Source organism: Saccoglossus kowalevskii, chromosome 6, assembly GCF_978046115.1.
Source record: "Saccoglossus kowalevskii chromosome 6, keSacKowa6.1, whole genome shotgun sequence".
In the NCBI taxonomy this organism is placed as follows: Eukaryota; Metazoa; Hemichordata; class Enteropneusta; family Harrimaniidae; genus Saccoglossus; species Saccoglossus kowalevskii.
Genome location: NC_140646.1, coordinates 27,714,224 through 27,734,521, shown reverse-complemented (window position 1 = coordinate 27,734,521; position 20,298 = coordinate 27,714,224). Strand labels below are relative to the sequence as shown.

The 20,298-nt window shown below is 35.4% G+C and overlaps 1 protein-coding gene across 1 annotated transcript in view; it reads right to left on the bottom strand.

Annotated features, from left to right (window-relative positions):
* Positions 1-690: 690 nt before the first annotated feature.
* Positions 691-20,298, bottom strand: part of LOC100374681 (centrosomal protein of 76 kDa) — a 26,511-nt gene continuing 6,903 nt past the window's right edge. Inside the window, exons 7-13 of the mRNA XM_002735411.3 lie at positions 19,698-19,892; positions 17,365-17,528; positions 12,784-12,904; positions 11,255-11,359; positions 3,115-3,222; positions 1,793-2,010; positions 691-1,389 (exon numbers count right to left, since the gene is read on the bottom strand). Of these exons, the coding sequence (XP_002735457.2) occupies positions 1,251-1,389; positions 1,793-2,010; positions 3,115-3,222; positions 11,255-11,359; positions 12,784-12,904; positions 17,365-17,528; positions 19,698-19,892 (1,050 nt within the window). The 3' untranslated portion in view covers positions 691-1,250. The remainder of the gene's footprint in view (positions 1,390-1,792; positions 2,011-3,114; positions 3,223-11,254; positions 11,360-12,783; positions 12,905-17,364; positions 17,529-19,697; positions 19,893-20,298) is intronic.

The window sequence follows — 20,298 nt, the reverse complement described above, 5'->3', positions numbered from 1 at the left end:
GAACACTAATGGATAACTACTAGTACTAGTCAGTTCATCAGCCATCTTGAAATTGACAATGTTTCACCTTTAGAAGGCAACAAAGAAACAAGCACAGAAATAATTGCGAGAGCATTGTTTGAATCAACATGTAACATTTTAAAAGTACACAACTGGGTGAAGCTGAGTAAAAACCATATAGAATATTTTAACTATGGCACAGCCTACATCTGTCTCTGGCTGTAGAGGGTGGACTGGTTATTACACTTAACAATCAGGCAAGTGTAATATTTTGGTAATTAACTCAATTGTTGGACATATAAATCAATTGATTGTAATGCAGATTACTGTAAACTGTGTTAATTTTATGAAAGACAAATTTTCAGATCCAAGAAAATCCTGAAAACTGTCTATTAAATTGTTGGTAACCATGGGTCCCATGCTGAATGTACATTTGTAAAAACATTACCAGACAAATTCAAATGTACGAGAAGTGAGATCCATCATGGGTGAATTGCCATATCATTTTTATTTTTATTAGGTAGTGATAGCACAAGATCTACCATTATATTTTTCAATTTATCTACACAGGATCAAATTACTCAAGTCTGGAAAAATCATGAACGTCACAGGGACCACATCATACCAACAGTATCAATCATTATCACAGACTATTTGACAGAAGCCCAGAGTTATACATCACACAAATAATTATTTGAATTCATGTTTAATCCCATATTGAATCAAGTACAGTTATAAAATATTGATTTCAAATTAAAAATTAAAGAAAAGAAAACCTGATCATATTAGATGCTATAAAAATACATTTTTTTACAATTATACTGTACAGAAGAAGTTTATCATCCACTTTTATCAACAATTTTGCTTCCACAGATAGTGTAAAGACCCATTAAATCTAGCAGGCTTGCAATGTACAGAGGTTTGCATGTATATATGCATGTATAAGCCATGATATATTCCGATATGTCAATATGTGGAACTACAACTTTACAAAATGAGCTCTCTTTAATTATTCCCCTGGACATTATGTACAAATCAATAGCTATCATTCTACAACGAAGTAGACATTATTGGTGATTTTCACAAGAACTGTACATTGAGTACCGGGGGTACTGTTTAAAAGACATCCTAGGGGTACTGGTAAGTATGTACATAAAATATGAACATCATCCCTTTGATATAGTTTATATAGAAATTGTTTGGCAATTGTTAAAAACAATGTGTAGGCAAGTTTCAATGCAATCATTATTTTATAATATTGACTTGTATTTACAAGCGAACATTACCCATACTGCACATGCTGATTCTGGATATGTGAATACACGTACACGAACAGCCAATCGAATATGATCACCTCGACAGGTAAGGATTTCTTCGCAAACTGGAGATCTGTAAAAGAGAACCAATATTATCGATAGTGTCAATCAAGATCTTTAAGCCATGTGAATAATGAATCAGTTGTTGATAAACCTGTACTTACAAAGTCCTATAATTAGGACCCTATGAAACAAATGGTTCAGTCTTACTATGTATTAAAACAAATGTGAGCCAGATTAGACTAGATTAAGTCTATTTTCATGGTGGTGAATGTCAATGGTCCAATCTCAGTTCACCCTCATTGATGTCTGCATTCTGCTAAGAACGATACATTACATATTTCCAAAATTTGGCATACATGCACAAATCATGTACCATTAAAATCAATAATCTCTACTTTGGGGGTTTTGAAATGTCCCAACAACATGGCTATGTTTCTGTGTGTACATAAAAATGTGAAAAAATTGCTCAGTACCTAAGACAAGTCGCAAATGCTCTTCTTGCATTTCGATGTACAAACTGAATAGGAAATCCTTTAAAGGTGTGTCCATCTGGGACAGCCCTGCGTATAGCTTGTTGGAACTCTTCATTACCAGCTGTAAGACCAGTGGTTCGTTCCAATTCATATGCAGCTAAAGCTGGAGATAACAGATAACACAACTCGTCATCCCACACACATGTTAAACCCATATCCTATAAATTAAAAAAATAAATCAAATGTGAATCTTTTTATTTTAACAAAAAAAATGTGTCAGCAGGTTAGACTATATACCACTAATCCATGTGACGCAGGTAAATAACAGTGAAGTAATAATGAGACATCACTGAATTACCATCTCAGTCTGATTTTTATGATATGGTTATCAGTTGTCTGTACTCCGGGTCCTCATATTTCACATTTGAATTCATATAAGTAATTAACTTATAAATAGTTACATGACATGAATACTAGAAAGAAAACTGAGAACGGGATTGCAACAAGACACACTAGCTGCAATTATGGTATGGCAGCCAACATGCAGATAAAGTTGCATGAAGTGAAAAAGGTTCATAATATTTTGAATAAAAGGTGATCAGGCAATTCATTAAAGTTCTTAGAAATTGCAGATACTTTGTCTATTACTATACAAGGTCATATGTGAAACAAAAAATTTGGCTCAAAGAACCACATTTTTTAGATAAATATTACTTTATGCTAATTACGAAGTTAACACATTGAACTCTACGGAGACAAATTGAAACATGATTGGTTCAATTATTTTTTAAAAACTCAAGTATCAAGCTTGAATTTGGTAATTTAGCATCATATCAATTACTGTCTTGATATAGATTGTATATAATGCAAACAAATTCCTGGAAATATTGATGTTTAAGATACATGGTTCTGGGCAGTCACAATCTATCAAAGGATAATGCAGTGATGCACACATCTGTCATAGTACAAACACCGTATTTACACGATTAGTAGCATAATTCGCTTACATAAATGGAAGAGTTGTGTCTATGGTCAAAATAAGTCATATTTTAATGATCAAGTATACAATATATTCAATTTTTAGTTAATGTGCTCATCTTATAGAGATGTACCGGGTATTACAAAGTATGCTATAGTTTCATCATCTAACAATCCAGATGGTTGACAAGATTTGATTACAATAAAGGAATATTTGTATGATTAAAATTGGACATTGAAAGTCCGGAAAACACTAACACACAGATTAGTAGTCAGACATAACATTGCTACATAATAATCTAAATCCTGTATGTAACAGTATGGCAGAGCTGCATGTTACTTACCCTTCTCTGGTCAGCAGTAAGTGCCCTTAGTTGTAGTTCAAGTTCATTGCTGACCAGTGCAGCATCTAATGATGATGGTACAAGAGGGATCACATTAGGCCAACTGGGCTGTGAAAACAACAACACTTCAATATTTAGTAGATATAAATTTGCTGTGAAGACAAAAACATACGATACAAGGATTATAGTTCAGGTAATTCAAACACAAACATTCAAAGGCAGTCAAACCACACCCAAAAATGTCCTACACTTAATATGTTTACTTGAGTTATCAACATGTTTCTTACCCCCTATACACATTCAACAATATGACTACCGGTACTGAATGCTCTAATAGAAGGAATTTCAATGAAGTAAATGACAGGTCATATATAGTGTTAGAAGCATATCTTCAATATACTGTATGTTAGATCATCAAAACATCATAGACATGCCTCTATCATTTACTTAAGTGCATATACTACTACAGTAATACAACAAGCATTGACAATGCTAAGTCCTCATTCTGTATTTAATGCCAAATTACAATACTAGCTGCTAATGAGAAGTGTGGGTGCACATTTAGCTAAAAGTAGTGCTGTGATGTGATCAGTCATTGCTGGCAATGTACTGTAATTCAATGAATAACTAAATATAATTAAATATAATATGCAACCAAAATTAGAAATGATTACGGAAACATTTACAGTGTGTTATTTTAGGATTTTAGACAAAATGAATGGTGGGCTACCAAACCAAAATCAGTCTGATGGTAACAACCAAACCAAAATCAGTCTGATGGTAACTACCAAACCAAAATCAGTCTGATGGTAACTACCAAACCAAAATCAGTCTGATGGTAACTACCAAACCAAACCAAAATCAGTCTGATGGTAGCTACCAAACCAAAATCAGTCTGATGGTAACGACCAAACCAAAATCAATCTGATGGTAACTACCAAACCAAAATCAGTCTGATGGTAACTACCAAACCAAACCAAAATCAGTCTGATGGTAGCTACCAAACCAAAATCAGTCTGATGGTAACTACCAAACCAAAATCAGTCTGATGGTAACTACCAAACCAAACCAAAATCAGTCTGATGGTAGCTACGAAACCAAAATCAGTCTGATGGTAGCTACCAAACCAAAATCAGTCTGATAGTAGCTACCAAACCAAAATCAGTCTGATGGTAACTACCAAACCCAAATCAGTCTGATGGTAACTACCAAACCAAAATCAGTCTGATGGTAGCTACCAAACCAAAATCAGTCTGATGGTTGCTACCAAACCAAAATCAGTCTGATGGTAACTACCAAACCAAAATCAGTCTGATGGTAACTACCAAACCAAAATCAGTCTGATGATAGATACCAAACCAAAATCAGTCTGATGATAGATACCAAACCAAAATCAGTCTGATGGTAACTACCAAACCAAAATCAGTCTGATGGTAGCTACCAAACCAAAATCAGTCTGATGGTTGCTACCAAACCAAAATCAGTCTGATGGTAGCTACCAAACCAAAATCAGTCTGATGGTAACTACCAAACCAAAATCAGTCTGATGGTAGCTACCAAACCAAAATCAGTCTGACGGTAGCTACCAAACCAAAATCAGTCTGATGGTAACTACCAAACCAAAATCAGTTTGATGGTAACTACCAAACCAAAATCAGTTTGATGGTTGCTACCAAACCAAAATCAGTCTGACGGTAACTACCAAACCAAAATCAGTCTGATGGTAACTACCAAACCAAAATCAGTCTGATGGTAGCTACCAAACCAAAATCAGTCTGATGGTAAATACCAAACCAAAATCAGTCTGATGGTAACTACCAAACCAAACCAAAATCAGTCTGATGGTAGCTACCAAACCAAAATCAGTCTGATGGTAACGACCAAACCAAAATCAATCTGATGGTAACTACCAAACCAAAATCAGTCTGATGGTAACTACCAAACCAAACCAAAATCAGTCTGATGGTAGCTACCAAACCAAAATCAGTCTGATGGTAACTACCAAACCAAAATCAGTCTGATGGTAACTACCAAACCAAACCAAAATCAGTCTGATGGTAGCTACGAAACCAAAATCAGTCTGATGGTAGCTACCAAACCAAAATCAGTCTGATAGTAGCTACCAAACCAAAATCAGTCTGATGGTAACTACCAAACCCAAATCAGTCTGATGGTAACTACCAAACCAAAATCAGTCTGATGGTAGCTACCAAACCAAAATCAGTCTGATGGTTGCTACCAAACCAAAATCAGTCTGATGGTAACTACCAAACCAAAATCAGTCTGATGGTAACTACCAAACCAAAATCAGTCTGATGATAGATACCAAACCAAAATCAGTCTGATGATAGATACCAAACCAAAATCAGTCTGATGGTAACTACCAAACCAAAATCAGTCTGATGGTAGCTACCAAACCAAAATCAGTCTGATGGTTGCTACCAAACCAAAATCAGTCTGATGGTAGCTACCAAACCAAAATCAGTCTGATGGTAACTACCAAACCAAAATCAGTCTGATGGTAGCTACCAAACCAAAATCAGTCTGACGGTAGCTACCAAACCAAAATCAGTCTGATGGTAACTACCAAACCAAAATCAGTGTGATGGTAACTACCAAACCAAAATCAGTTTGATGGTTGCTACCAAACCAAAATCAGTCTGACGGTAACTACCAAACCAAAATCAGTCTGATGGTAACTACCAAACCAAAATCAGTCTGATGGTAGCTACCAAACCAAAATCAGTCTGATGGTAAATACCAAACCAAAATCAGTCTGATGGAACTACCAAACCAAAATCAGTCTGATGGAACTACCAAACCAAAATCAGTCTGATGATAGATACCAAACCAAAATCAGTCTGATGATAGATACCAAACCAAAATCAGTCTGATGGTAGCTACCAAACCAAAATCAGTCTGATGGTAACTACCAAACCAAAATCAGTTTGATGGTTGCTACCAAACCAAAATCAGTCTGATGGTAACTACCAAACCAAAATCAGTCTGATGATAGATACCAAACCAAAATCAGTCTGACGGTAGCTACCAAACCAAAATCAGTCTGATGGTAACTACCAAACCAAAATCAGTCTGATGATAGATACCAAACCAAAATCAGTCTGATGATAGATACCAAACCAAAATCAGTCTGATGGTAGCTACCAAACCAAAATCAGTCTGATGGTAACTACCAAACCAAAATCAGTTTGATGGTTGCTACCAAACCAAAATCAGTCTGATGGTAACTACCAAACCAAAATCAGTCTGATGGTAACTACCAAACCAAAATCAGTCTGATGGTAGCTACCAAACCAAAATCAGTCTGATGGTAACTACCAAACCAAAATCAGTTTGATGGTTACTACCAAACCAAAATCAGTCTGATGGTAACTACCAAACCAAAATCAGTCTGATGGTAACTACCAAACCAAAATCAGTCTGATGATAGATACCAAACCAAAATCAGTCTGATGATAGATACCAAACCAAAATCAGTCTGATGGTAGCTACCAAACCAAAATCAGTCTGATGGTAACTACCAAACCAAAATCAGTTTGATGGTTGCTACCAAACCAAAATCAGTCTGATGGTAACTACCAAACCAAAATCAGTCTGATGGTAACTACCAAACCAAAATCAGTCTGATGATAGATACCAAACCAAAATCAGTCTGATGATAGATACCAAACCAAAATCAGTTTGATGGTTGCTACCAAACCAAAATCAGTCTGATGGTAACTACCAAACCAAAATCAGTCTGATGGTAACTACCAAACCAAAATCAGTCTGATGATAGATACCAAACCAAAATCAGTCTGATGATAGATACCAAACCAAAATCAGTCTGATGGTAGTTACCAAACCAAAATCAGTCTGATGGTAGCTACCAAACCAAAATCAGTCTGATGGTTGCTACCAAACCAAAATCAGTCTGCTGGTAACTACCAAACCAAAATCAGTCTGATGGTAACTACCAAACCAAAATCAGTCTGATGGTAACTACCAAACCAAACCAAAATCAGTCTGATGGTAACTACCAAACCAAAATCAGTCTGATGGTAGCTACCAAACCAAAATCAGTCTGATGGTTGCTACCAAACCAAAATCAGTCTGATGGTTGCTACCAAACCAAAATCAGTCTGATGGTAACTACCAAACCAAAATCAGTCTGATGGTAGTTACCAAACCAAAATCAGTCTGATGGTAGCTACCAAACCAAAATCAGTCTGATGGTTGCTACCAAACCAAAATCAGTCTGCTGGTAACTACCAAACCAAAATCAGTCTGATGGTAACTACCAAACCAAAATCAGTCTGATGGTAACTACCAAACCAAACCAAAATCAGTCTGATGGTAACTACCAAACCAAAATCAGTCTGATGGTAGCTACCAAACCAAAATCAGTCTGATGGTTGCTACCAAACCAAAATCAGTCTGATGGTTGCTACCAAACCAAAATCAGTCTGATGGTAACTACCAAACCAAAATCAGTCTGATGGTAGCTACCAAACCAAAATCAGTCTGATGGTAACTACCAAACCAAAATCAGTCTGATGGTAACTACCAAACCAAACCAAAATCAGTCTGATGGTAGCTACCAAACCAAAATCAGTCTGATGGTAGCTACCAAACCAAAATCAGTCTGATGATAACTACCAAACCAAACCAAAATCAGTCTGATGGTAGCTACCAAACCAAAATCAGTCTGATGGTAGCTACCAAACCAAAATCAGTCTGATGGTAGCTACCAAACCAAAATCAGTCTGATGGTAGCTACCAAACCAAAATCAGTCTGATGGTAGCTACCAAACCAAAATCAGTCTGACGGTAGCTACCAAACCAAAATCAGTCTGATGGAAGCTACCAAACCAAAATCAGTCTGATGGTAGCTACCAAACCAAAATCAGTCTGACGGTAGCTACCAAAACAAAATCAGTCTGATGGTAGCTACCAAACCAAAATCAGTCTGATGGTAGCTACCAAACCAAAATCAGTCTGATGGTAACTACCAAACCAAAATCAGTCTGATGATAGATACCAAACCAAAATCAGTCTGATGATAGATACCAAACCAAAATCAGTCTGATGGTAGATACCAAACCAAAATCAGTCTGATGGTAACTACCAAACCAAAATCAGTTTGATGGTTGCTACCAAACCAAAATCAGTCTGATGGTAACTACCAAACCAAAATCAGTCTGATGGTAACTACCAAACCAAAATCAGTCTGATGGTAGCTACCAAACCAAAATCAGTCTGATGGTAACTACCAAACCAAAATCAGTCTGATGGTAACTACCAAACCAAACCAAAATCAGTCTGATGGTAGCTACCAAACCAAAATCAGTCTGATGGTAGCTACCAAACCAAAATCAGTCTGATGATAACTACCAAACCAAACCAAAATCAGTCTGATGGTAGCTACCAAACAAAAATCAGTCTGATGGTAGCTACCAAACCAAAATCAGTCTGATGGTAGCTACCAAACCAAAATCAGTCTGATGGTAGCTACCAAACCAAAATCAGTCTGACGGTAGCTACCAAACCAAAATCAGTCTGATGGAAGCTACCAAACCAAAATCAGTCTGATGGTAGCTACCAAACCAAAATCAGTCTGACGGTAGCTACCAAACCAAAATCAGTCTGATGGTAGCTACCAAACCAAAATCAGTCTGATGGTAGCTACCAAACCAAAATCAGTCTGATGGTAACTACCAAACCAAAATCAGTCTGATGATAGATACCAAACCAAAATCAGTCTGATGATAGATACCAAACCAAAATCAGTCTGATGGTAGCTACCAAACCAAAATCAGTCTGATGGTAACTACCAAACCAAAATCAGTTTGATGGTTGCTACCAAACCAAAATCAGTCTGATGGTAACTACCAAACCAAAATCAGTCTGATGGTAACTACCAAACCAAAATCAGTCTGATGGTAGCTACCAAACCAAAATCAGTCTGATGGTAACTACCAAACCAAAATCAGTTTGATGGTTGCTACCAAACCAAAATCAGTCTGATGGTAACTACCAAACCAAAATCAGTCTGATGGTAACTACCAAACCAAAATCAGTCTGATGATAGATACCAAACCAAAATCAGTCTGATGATAGATACCAAACCAAAATCAGTCTGATGGTAGCTACCAAACCAAAATCAGTCTGATGGTAACTACCAAACCAAAATCAGTTTGATGGTTGCTACCAAACCAAAATCAGTCTGATGGTAACTACCAAACCAAAATCAGTCTGATGGTAACTACCAAACCAAAATCAGTCTGATGATAGATACCAAACCAAAATCAGTCTGATGATAGATACCAAACCAAAATCAGTTTGATGGTTGCTACCAAACCAAAATCAGTCTGATGGTAACTACCAAACCAAAATCAGTCTGATGGTAACTACCAAACCAAAATCAGTCTGATGATAGATACCAAACCAAAATCAGTCTGATGATAGATACCAAACCAAAATCAGTCTGATGGTTGCTACCAAACCAAAATCTGTCTGATGGTAGCTACCAAACCAAAATCAGTCTGATGGTAGTTACCAAACCAAAATCAGTCTGATGGTAGCTACCAAACCAAAATCAGTCTGATGGTTGCTACCAAACCAAAATCAGTCTGCTGGTAACTACCAAACCAAAATCAGTCTGATGGTAACTACCAAACCAAAATCAGTCTGATGGTAACTACCAAACCAAACCAAAATCAGTCTGATGGTAACTACCAAACCAAAATCAGTCTGATGGTAGCTACCAAACCAAAATCAGTCTGATGGTTGCTACCAAACCAAAATCAGTCTGATGGTTGCTACCAAACCAAAATCAGTCTGATGGTAACTACCAAACCAAAATCAGTCTGATGGTAGTTACCAAACCAAAATCAGTCTGATGGTAGCTACCAAACCAAAATCAGTCTGATGGTTGCTACCAAACCAAAATCAGTCTGCTGGTAACTACCAAACCAAAATCAGTCTGATGGTAACTACCAAACCAAAATCAGTCTGATGGTAACTACCAAACCAAACCAAAATCAGTCTGATGGTAACTACCAAACCAAAATCAGTCTGATGGTAGCTACCAAACCAAAATCAGTCTGATGGTTGCTACCAAACCAAAATCAGTCTGATGGTTGCTACCAAACCAAAATCAGTCTGATGGTAACTACCAAACCAAAATCAGTCTGATGGTAGCTACCAAACCAAAATCAGTCTGATGGTAACTACCAAACCAAAATCAGTCTGATGGTAACTACCAAACCAAACCAAAATCAGTCTGATGGTAGCTACCAAACCAAAATCAGTCTGATGGTAGCTACCAAACCAAAATCAGTCTGATGATAACTACCAAACCAAACCAAAATCAGTCTGATGGTAGCTACCAAACCAAAATCAGTCTGATGGTAGCTACCAAACCAAAATCAGTCTGATGGTAGCTACCAAACCAAAATCAGTCTGATGGTAGCTACCAAACCAAAATCAGTCTGATGGTAGCTACCAAACCAAAATCAGTCTGACGGTAGCTACCAAACCAAAATCAGTCTGATGGTAGCTACCAAACCAAAATCAGTCTGATGGTAGCTACCAAACCAAAATCAGTCTGACGGTAGCTACCAAACCAAAATCAGTCTGATGGTAGCTACCAAACCAAAATCAGTCTGATGGTAGCTACCAAACCAAAATCAGTCTGATGGTAACTACCAAACCAAAATCAGTCTGATGGTAACTACCAAACCAAAATCAGTCTGATGGTAACTACCAAACCAAAATCAGTCTGATGGTAACTACCAAACCAAAATCAGTCTGATGGTAACTACCAAACCAAAATCAGTCTGATGGTAGCTTCCAAATCAGATATAAAAATTTGCATATTTTCTACAATGACTAGTAGCACATACGTAAATGACAGAGGTATGTAGTATGTAGTCAAAATAAGTCATATTTTATAGATCCAGTATACAACAAATGTATTTTTTTGTTGATATACACCTCCATTAGAGATGCGCTTCTATCAAAGCCAGAATGCAACTTTAATTAATTATCTACCATACAATAAATGCAATGTTTGGTATAAGTGCACATCTATTAGAGCATAAACAGTTATTATGATAACAAAATGATAAATACTAACATGAGTTCCTGGTGCACATACAGAATGGAGAGCATCTTCACTCATAGCTTTCCAAAGAGATTCATTGTGGAAATCAAACCTACACAGTTCAGCACTGTCTGAAGGCTGTAAAACAAATCAGGATAGAAAAATTACAGTAATAGGATTCATATCAAGCACAATATACAGCTTATTTCAAACAGTGAAAGATAAACATTCCCTTGTCCTGGTGGTACTCTTGTCAACATGTGCAGGACCCTATATTGGCGAAAGGTTACCAGACACTAAACACAGCAATTTTCAAAGTCTCTCCTATAATATTCTAATTTAAAATGCATTCCAAAATTGCAGAAAATCCTTCTAAGGGTCTCATATTTTTAATTTCTAAGATGTAACGCCAGAGTACCTCGAGAAGTTAAGTGTGACTAACAGGATATTTTGACAGCCTTCTTTGCCAAAAAGGGGCTAAAAAAAAATGCAGTTAAGGATCCAGCATGAATCCTGTGCACTCCTGCCTCCTTGTAAAAGAGATCTGCACGAGAACCAGGTCCCAATTGGCTCCTGAAATACCAAACATCAGAATCTGAGAATTCCTGGCAGGGACAGTTGGAAAGAACTTTGAAATTAAGATAAAAAGCTTAGTTGGTAGTATATGACATTATTATACATCTGTCACGGTAATGCCATAATTTACAGCGTGCCCTAATTTTGCAGCATTTTACAGGCCGGAGGGTATTTTCATCCTACCATAATAGGAAATGCGAATTTCAAATATGGAAAGATTATGCGCTTAAGCGTCCTCTAATAATAGAAAACAAACAAGGCAGCCCCCAGGGGTTTGACCAGACGCCACACAAAGAAGTTCGCTGATTCTGATCTAAACTTTTTGCATTTCGGCATTCCCATGATGTATTATAGGGAGGAAAAGATGTATAGACAGACAGTCAGATCATCCGGGGTCTCATTGACCACTGCTGCGAGTCAATCTATACTCCCACTATAACTACCATATCTCATCAACCACTCAAGTAAGTCATGACCAGTATAACTGTACATTCATGGTGCCAGAAAGTGTCTATTTGGTATAATAATTTCAATAATACCGTAATTACACATGCATATTGATCCATTTTACTTGGCCAAGTAAAACATAATTGTTAATAGATGGCTAAAACCAAATTATAACCGCAAGGAAATGTCATCCATTCATATTAAAAATATTCATGGAGTTTTCACAAAGAAATACCATACTGTACATGTCATTTTAGTGAATTTAATTCAATGCATATTTAAGTAAAAATGTTAACAATATCTAAAGTGCCTTATTGTAAGAATGTTCTTCTCTTTAATTAGCACCATCTAAAATTAGCAAAATTACAGGGTAGTTAAATTAGCTAGAATAACAAACTAGTTAAAAGGACATAATTCAATCAATTTAAAAAAAAAAAAGATGATAAACTGAATTCAGCTTGCAAAACCAGCATGCATCAAGAAAACAGCAGGGTTTTTTTTTTTCTGACTAGCAGGCAAATGATTTGTTAGACAATTACCTGGCTGTTGGCATAGAATACTTGATGATTGAATACACAGCCAACTGTCCGGTATGGATACTGTGGTTGAGGTTGAGCTATTGCAGGTGGATCGTTAGGATTAATTGCCTGATGAATATATCTGCAATAAAATAGGGCAAGTAGTGAAATAACATACTAAAAAGAATAGGTTATGGGCCTCCCACCTTTGTGTACAGTGATCTAATAGCATAGTTAAATCATGGAAGATAAAAAAAGATCAGCCATAGTTTAATCAGGCAGTTACAACTGTCTATTGTCACAGCAAAACTTCTATTATTTTTTTTATACCTTGATAAGGAGATAAACATGTCCCTAGTGTAGATTGTTCCGCGAATTCTAATTACATTTCTATCAGGGATCAATAGACAATAACATGATGAAAAGTGATAAATGGGGGGTACATGATATAAAGGAGTCGATGGGGATTAGCATCAGATAAGGATTTGATGATGAAAACGGAATAAAAGATTCTAGACAAGGTTTGTCAATGTGCACATAATACAACATCCAATTATTATTACGAATACAATTAAGACACTCTTTATTACATGTAGTTCGATGTTTGAATAAAAAAATTTATTGAATAATTGCGAGTGACATAACGTAAGTAAATTATTTACTCTATTAAGTTTTTACAAGAGGTGACCTTTAAAGGGAGGTAATTATAAACACATGAAAAAAAAAATAATTGAAAAATTCTTTATGCAAATTTTCATTTTTACAAGAGAGTTACAGAATGCAAATTACAGAGTAACTGAAGCGATATTTAATTATAATGTGATACCACTGTAAGAGATTTTATTTCATTCAAATAATTTACTAATTTATTAATATATAATGTATTACACATCTTTCACTGTATTGCCATAAGTTGCAGTGTGTTGTAATTTTGTAGTACTATACAGAGTATTTGCATCCTACCTGAAATCAGATTTCCATGAATGAAACAATTACGCGATATTTCCAAGATGGCTGACATTTTTGAAAATTGAGGTCATAGTGAGAAACTGTATCCATCTTTCTCAGTTCTGGACTTCAGACATTGTGTGGTTAGATCAGGGAGATGTAAATTACCCAGGTTATTACGAGGATACTGCAAAGTATGCACTCAAGACAGTATTCTGTCACAGCAACCTCTGCTATGCGTTGGTCAACACTTCCACTGTACTGACTTCATGCATAAAAATAACCTCATAACCTTCTTTTATTATTATCACAATTATATTAAAAATAAAACAATAACATTCAAATTTCAGGATGTTATCGTAACACAAAAATATATCTTATATTGTTTGTTTTTTTAACTAATTAAAACAAATATAGTTTGGAGTTTTATTTCTCATCAATTTTCCCTCTAAGATTGATTAATATTAAATTGTTTAATATATTTTACTCCTGCACTTGCTGGACAAGGGTCATATTAGTAGTCCCTGTTTTCAGAGGTTATTAACAGGATTTCAATAGTATACTCAATCAGCAGACCAGCCCCCCGGAAAAAATGGGATAGCATAACATTTTAACTTATTTACATAACAACAAATGTTAATTACCTTCATTGTATCGAATGTTCTGATAATTTATCTTTATTATTTATCCTAATTTACCAAACCCTATTGTTATGTGTATAGTGTGAGACTCAAGAAGTAGGTTACTGTGAAATATTAGAGTAAGCTATGATAACAGTGAGAAAGAAACATGTACCGAAGAAAACCTGCTAACAGGACTGAAAAAAACAACTCCCAGTGTTCTATGCATTTTATGCATTATAAACAGATAGAGGGTGCAATTTTACATTGACACTGTTCAAGCACTCTTGATGGCATTACCTGTATATAAACAAATAAATGGGCCTGGGCATGTTAGAGGTATGTAAGGGGGTCTAAAAACTAACTCTGCGACGCTATTGTGTGACTCGCAGAATGTTGATTATTGCACTCTGTGAAAGGTTCAGTGTCACTCTGCGAAGAGTACACATCTAATTGGTTGTGAATCCCAAAGGTCGATCGATGCCCACATAACTTCTTTATTTACAGTGTAAGGTACGGTAAACAAGTGTGTAAAATCTATGTATCGGCGACATGCCACGCTGTACGGTGAACGGCAAGCACATGGAAGAAAAATTGTGGGACCAAACAAATGTCACATGGTTTACGGTGATTAGACATATCACGCCACTGGCTAGAAAAGTGAAATAGTGTAATATGCATGTTGACTTGATGTTTACTGTCTATTTAGTGCGGCATGTTGTCGGTACAAACTTGTTTACCGTAGTTCATGAGCAGTCAGCAAAATAACCATTTAAAACTTAATATTTCTAATAGGCATGTGGTGAACCCTTACACTGTATATAAGAAGCAATATGGGCATCGATCGACCATTGGGATTCACGCTTTTCGACCAACCAACCAACCAACCAACCAACCAACCAATGGGAATTGTGCTCTTCGCAGAGTGCCACTGAGACCCTTTTGCAGAGTGCAATAATCAACATTTAGCGAGTCGTAAAATCACACCGCAGAGTTAGTTTTTAGACCCCCTAACATACATGAGTAATATTGATGCTGAAGTCCAACATTCCCAAATCGACAGTTCATAGCATCATTACCCATTACTGAAATATGGGTTACTGTAGAATACTTTATTTTCGATTGGAATTTATTTTCGCTATTTTCTGGAAAAATAAAATCCAGTGAATATACTTATTTTCATATATTTCACATGCAACTCATCAAAAATCAGCAAAAATAAATTCCGTACAAAAAAAATAATTCCAGCTAAAATAAAAAGTATTTTACAGTATACAATGTATAATTCTGTGAAATCCTCGGGGGCGGAGCTACGTCACAGACGTTCCACGTTGGTAAGACGCGCACCACTGTACCATGTATTTCTATAGGCTTTGTGCGCGCTGCTGTGGAACGTCGGTCGAGCCGGTGAAAATTCGAGAAAACAACACAAACTCAACTTTGAAGTAATCCCGAACAACCAAATTTATATATGTTACACACATAGGGCTAATCTTGTTGCACTGGTCAGAGGAGTCTCAACAATCATCCCAAAGTACCGTTTTCTGCGAGTTTTGGGCCTTTGTTTTCACCGCCGCGGGTTGCCAGGCGGTGAAAATGCCCGGATGTCCGCCCCCCGAGGATACGTTATTTTCGCTGGAATTCTGCGTTTAAAGAATACCGGTAAAAGGCCACATCATTTAATTTTATTTTTTGTGTAAAACAGTGTCACAATTTTCTTGGTTATCTTAATCTTTCTTGGATATAGATTTGGAGTTGGATGGTTATAGCAATACATACACAAAATATTTGGCTTATGTATTTTAACAAGTGCATATAATTTTAAACAAGCAGCCTGTCGGCTGAGATAGCTCCGCTGTTAGCAATGCACATGGCAATTAAAAAACAGAAGATATCATAAGAAAATGAACAAATCTGAGAGAGGTCCACATGTAGTACCTATATGTATAATATCAAAGCAATTGGACTTGCAGTTTTCAACAAGAAGTCGAAAATATCACTTTTTACCAAAAATTACAAAAATATTCACCAAAATTAGAAAATTAAAAATATCATTACAAAATGAACAAATCTGAGAGAGGTCCACATGTAGTACCTATATATGTAATATCAAAGCAATTGGACTTGCGGTTTTCAACAAGAAGTTGAAAATATCACTTTTTACCAAAAATTACAAAAATATTCACTAAAATTAGAGAATTAAAGATATCATTACAAAATGAACAAATCTGAGAGAGGTCCACATGTAGTACCCTATATAGGTAATATCAAAGCAATTGGACTTGCGGTTTTTAACAAGAAGTTGAAAATATCACTTTTTACCAAAAATGACAAAAATATTCACCAAAATTAGAGAATTGAATATATCATTATGAAATGAACAAATCTGAGAGAGGTCCACATGTAGTACCTATATATGTAATATCAAAGCAATTGGACTTGCGGTTTTCAACAAGAAGTCGAAAATATCACTTTTTACCAAAAATGATAAAAATATTCACCAAAATTAGAGAATTGAATATATCATTATGAAATGAACAAATCTGAGAGAGGTCCACATGTAGTACCTATATATGTAATATCAAAGCAATTGGACTTGCGGTTTTTAACAAGAAGTCGAAAATATCACTTTTTACCAAAAATGACAAAAATATTCACCAAAATTAGAGAATTGAAGATATCATCATGAAATGAACAAATCTGAGAGAGGTCTACCCAAGGTACATATACACCAAGTATCAAAGCATTCAGGCTTGTAGTTTTCAAGAAGAAGTCGAAAAAGTAAAACATTGACACGGACGACGACGACGGACAATCACTCATATGATAAGCTCCGCTCGACAAAGTCGACAGCGGAGCTAAAAACTGCACTTTACCATAATGGGAGAATGATCCAAATTTTGGGCGAGTCAATGAACGTCAAATCTAGATTGGACAATAAAACAAGTGTCTTGCAAAGTTGCAATCCAACTTGCTAACTGACTAACTGAATAATACATAGAACTGATGTAAGTAATGTGAAGTACGATAATACCTTTGACCAGTGAGACTCTCCCAAAACGTTACAAGTCCATCTGTTGATATAGTCATGACCCAGGCATGGGCTGTACCTTTCGTCTTGGTACCAACGCATACATAAGCATTTAAACCAAAACCAATAAGTAAACTACATAGTAACACAGCATGGTCTTCACAGTCCTACAGACAATAGAAAGTAAGCATAATAGTCAGCCATCCACACAAACCTGACTTCATATGATGAGGCCGTTTTATTTATAGTAAACAGCTCCCCACTCTTACAGTAATATGTATGTTTACTACTTGACAACACTGAGAGCCGAGGCATTTTAAATGCTCAACCTATTGTTAAATGTTAAACTTGTGCATTTGATTTGTTTTGCATGTCTTTGCTACCCTTCAGCTTATTTCATTGTCCAAGACTATAAAACAATTACTTATGTAAGAACACCCTCTAAATTGCAGTTAATTATACATTGCTATAGAGATGGTTTCAATTTTCATTTGATATATTTATTTTTATTACCTCAACCTTTTATATTTAATAGTAGGTGAGTACTTTTGAGCCAGTGTTTTATAGTGCAGAATAAATATTTTATTGAATAATGTATAAAACAAAATTCGAATTACTTAAACTAAGTACATATACTGTATTTAACTGTCAAGCCATGTCATCATTGTTTTCTATGATAACACATGTTTTCAAAATGTCACTTCATCATAACTAGCTCATTAATCATAGTGGATTATTTTAAATAATACTATTACTAATATTTTTAGAAAAAAAATTACTTTGCCATTATAATACACTATTTCTATAGAATGATCAATGGCTGGCAAACAGTTCTAAATTCTGTATTAAATTACAAACTCTAAATTATACATTAAATATCCTACATACAATCTTATACTGCACATATTGTGAGGTTATTCCCTTATATCACTTGTTCATAGAGCTAAAGGTAAGTGAATAATACGGGCCATGATGTCATTTGTACCAGCCAGCTCTGCGAATAAGTTATATCAGGTCATATAATCTTGTTATCACATGACATACTCCGAGTGTCAAAACAATAGAGAAATTGTTATTTTAAGGAATTATGCTTATGAATCATATGCTAATTTATGCAAATAGTGTGATGCCAAAGCGCGTCGGTGGAAGTGCATTTGAAATTGGCAGATTATTACCCTTCTTTATATTTAGGTAGAGATGCAGTTTACCTGACAGGTATTTTAATTAGTTAATTAGGAAACCAAGATGACCTCCCTTGTCCACAAAACTATATATTTTCGGAAAGCTTATTGTATGAATTTTAAAATTTTGTTTTTTGACCAAAAGTGATTTAAAAAAAATTAGCTTCTAAACCATACTTCTTTTTCCTGTTAAAATTGGTTTATAGGTACATCTGTTTACTATGAAGAAAGCGTCGTCTTGAAAACTGTCCACCAGTTGTCAATTTTGCAGGGCAGCAGCCCAAATTTCACTACTTCAAGTTTATGCATAAATTAACACCCAGGCTAGTTGTCTATACGATTGTAACACTGTTCAACCAAAAAAAATGCCCCGACGACGTTTTGAAGATAAACACATTGTCAATCATTTGTGAAAATTTACAAACAAAAGGTCAAAGCGTCTAGGACCTATTTTTTTTAAAGTTCTGGAATGTGCACTAAAAAGAAGCTGAGATAATTGCTAATTTGCATAACAAATCACTCAGTAAGAAGTTTGCTAATGCTCATAATTAAAATGGCTGTAACAGTTTCAAATTTAAATGTATTATCGTTTTGTTAAAAGTTAAATATAGTGCATAATTAGGAGTTCTCGTCATTTCTTTTTTTCACCATGTTTGTTTTTTATTATTTATCTACAGCCTTGCTAAATCTTGCTAAGCATTCAAAAGTAAGAATGTTTGCACCTGTTATCTATATTTTAAAATCGTTTTTTGAGTATGTTCCACTATTCACAATTCTACAAAATTTTAACAGTCTATAGCCAAGACTGTTTGGATAAGAAAAAGCAAAAAAAAAAACATTTCACTCCTAAGTGCCCACGAACCTGCATCTCTACCTTAATAGCAATATTTTTTTTCCAAATAAACATTCAGTTTATGAGTTAATGTCATTGCATTTGAGTAATTGTTATCCAGTCTGAAATTCTTATATCGTAGCAATTAAATCTGGGAGGTTGCACGATTTGGTTTACACAGCGTACTGTTTGAGCACGCATAAACTGATGATATTCAACATGCATATCACTACATTCAGTATGAAATATCAGTTATCGATATGATAAGCACCCAATAATATCATATCATACAATACATAGTCATATGATACCCCAAAACTTACCCCTTTATTTTTACACAGGAATGCATGCATTGATGTCCATATTTCAGCCTTTGCACCACCACTACCTACAGTGGATGTTCTCTCATATCCAATAGCACTTATAAACCTTGCTGCTTGTCTGGGTGTGTCTAATAGTCTACCAGCTCTTAGTGGTCTAACATAACTACACACAGGACGATTTGTACCACTTTCATCCTACCAAATAAATACACAGGTATACATCAAGTTTATTATTTACATTTTTCACAACTAAAAATATCAAAAATTAGAGTAGCTATGCAGCAAATGGTATATGACATAGTTTATTATAATCAAAACAAGACAAGATTTTTTTTTTAATTTTCCTATGTTATTGTCGCAATGTATGCTTTTCTATCTTTTTCAAATAAATGTACAAAGTTTTTGAATTGTCTTGTGAATAAACTTAGTCTCTTTTCTGAAAATATTCGCTGTTCCCCACATGTACACATAATGACCCACTTTGCGACAAACTTCATTTCACTCAATATTATAATCTTGCAAAAAAATTGCTTGCTATGCCGTTTATCACAGGTTTTGACATTAATCAGTTTACATGTCTGTGACCAGATGATGCCTGCTA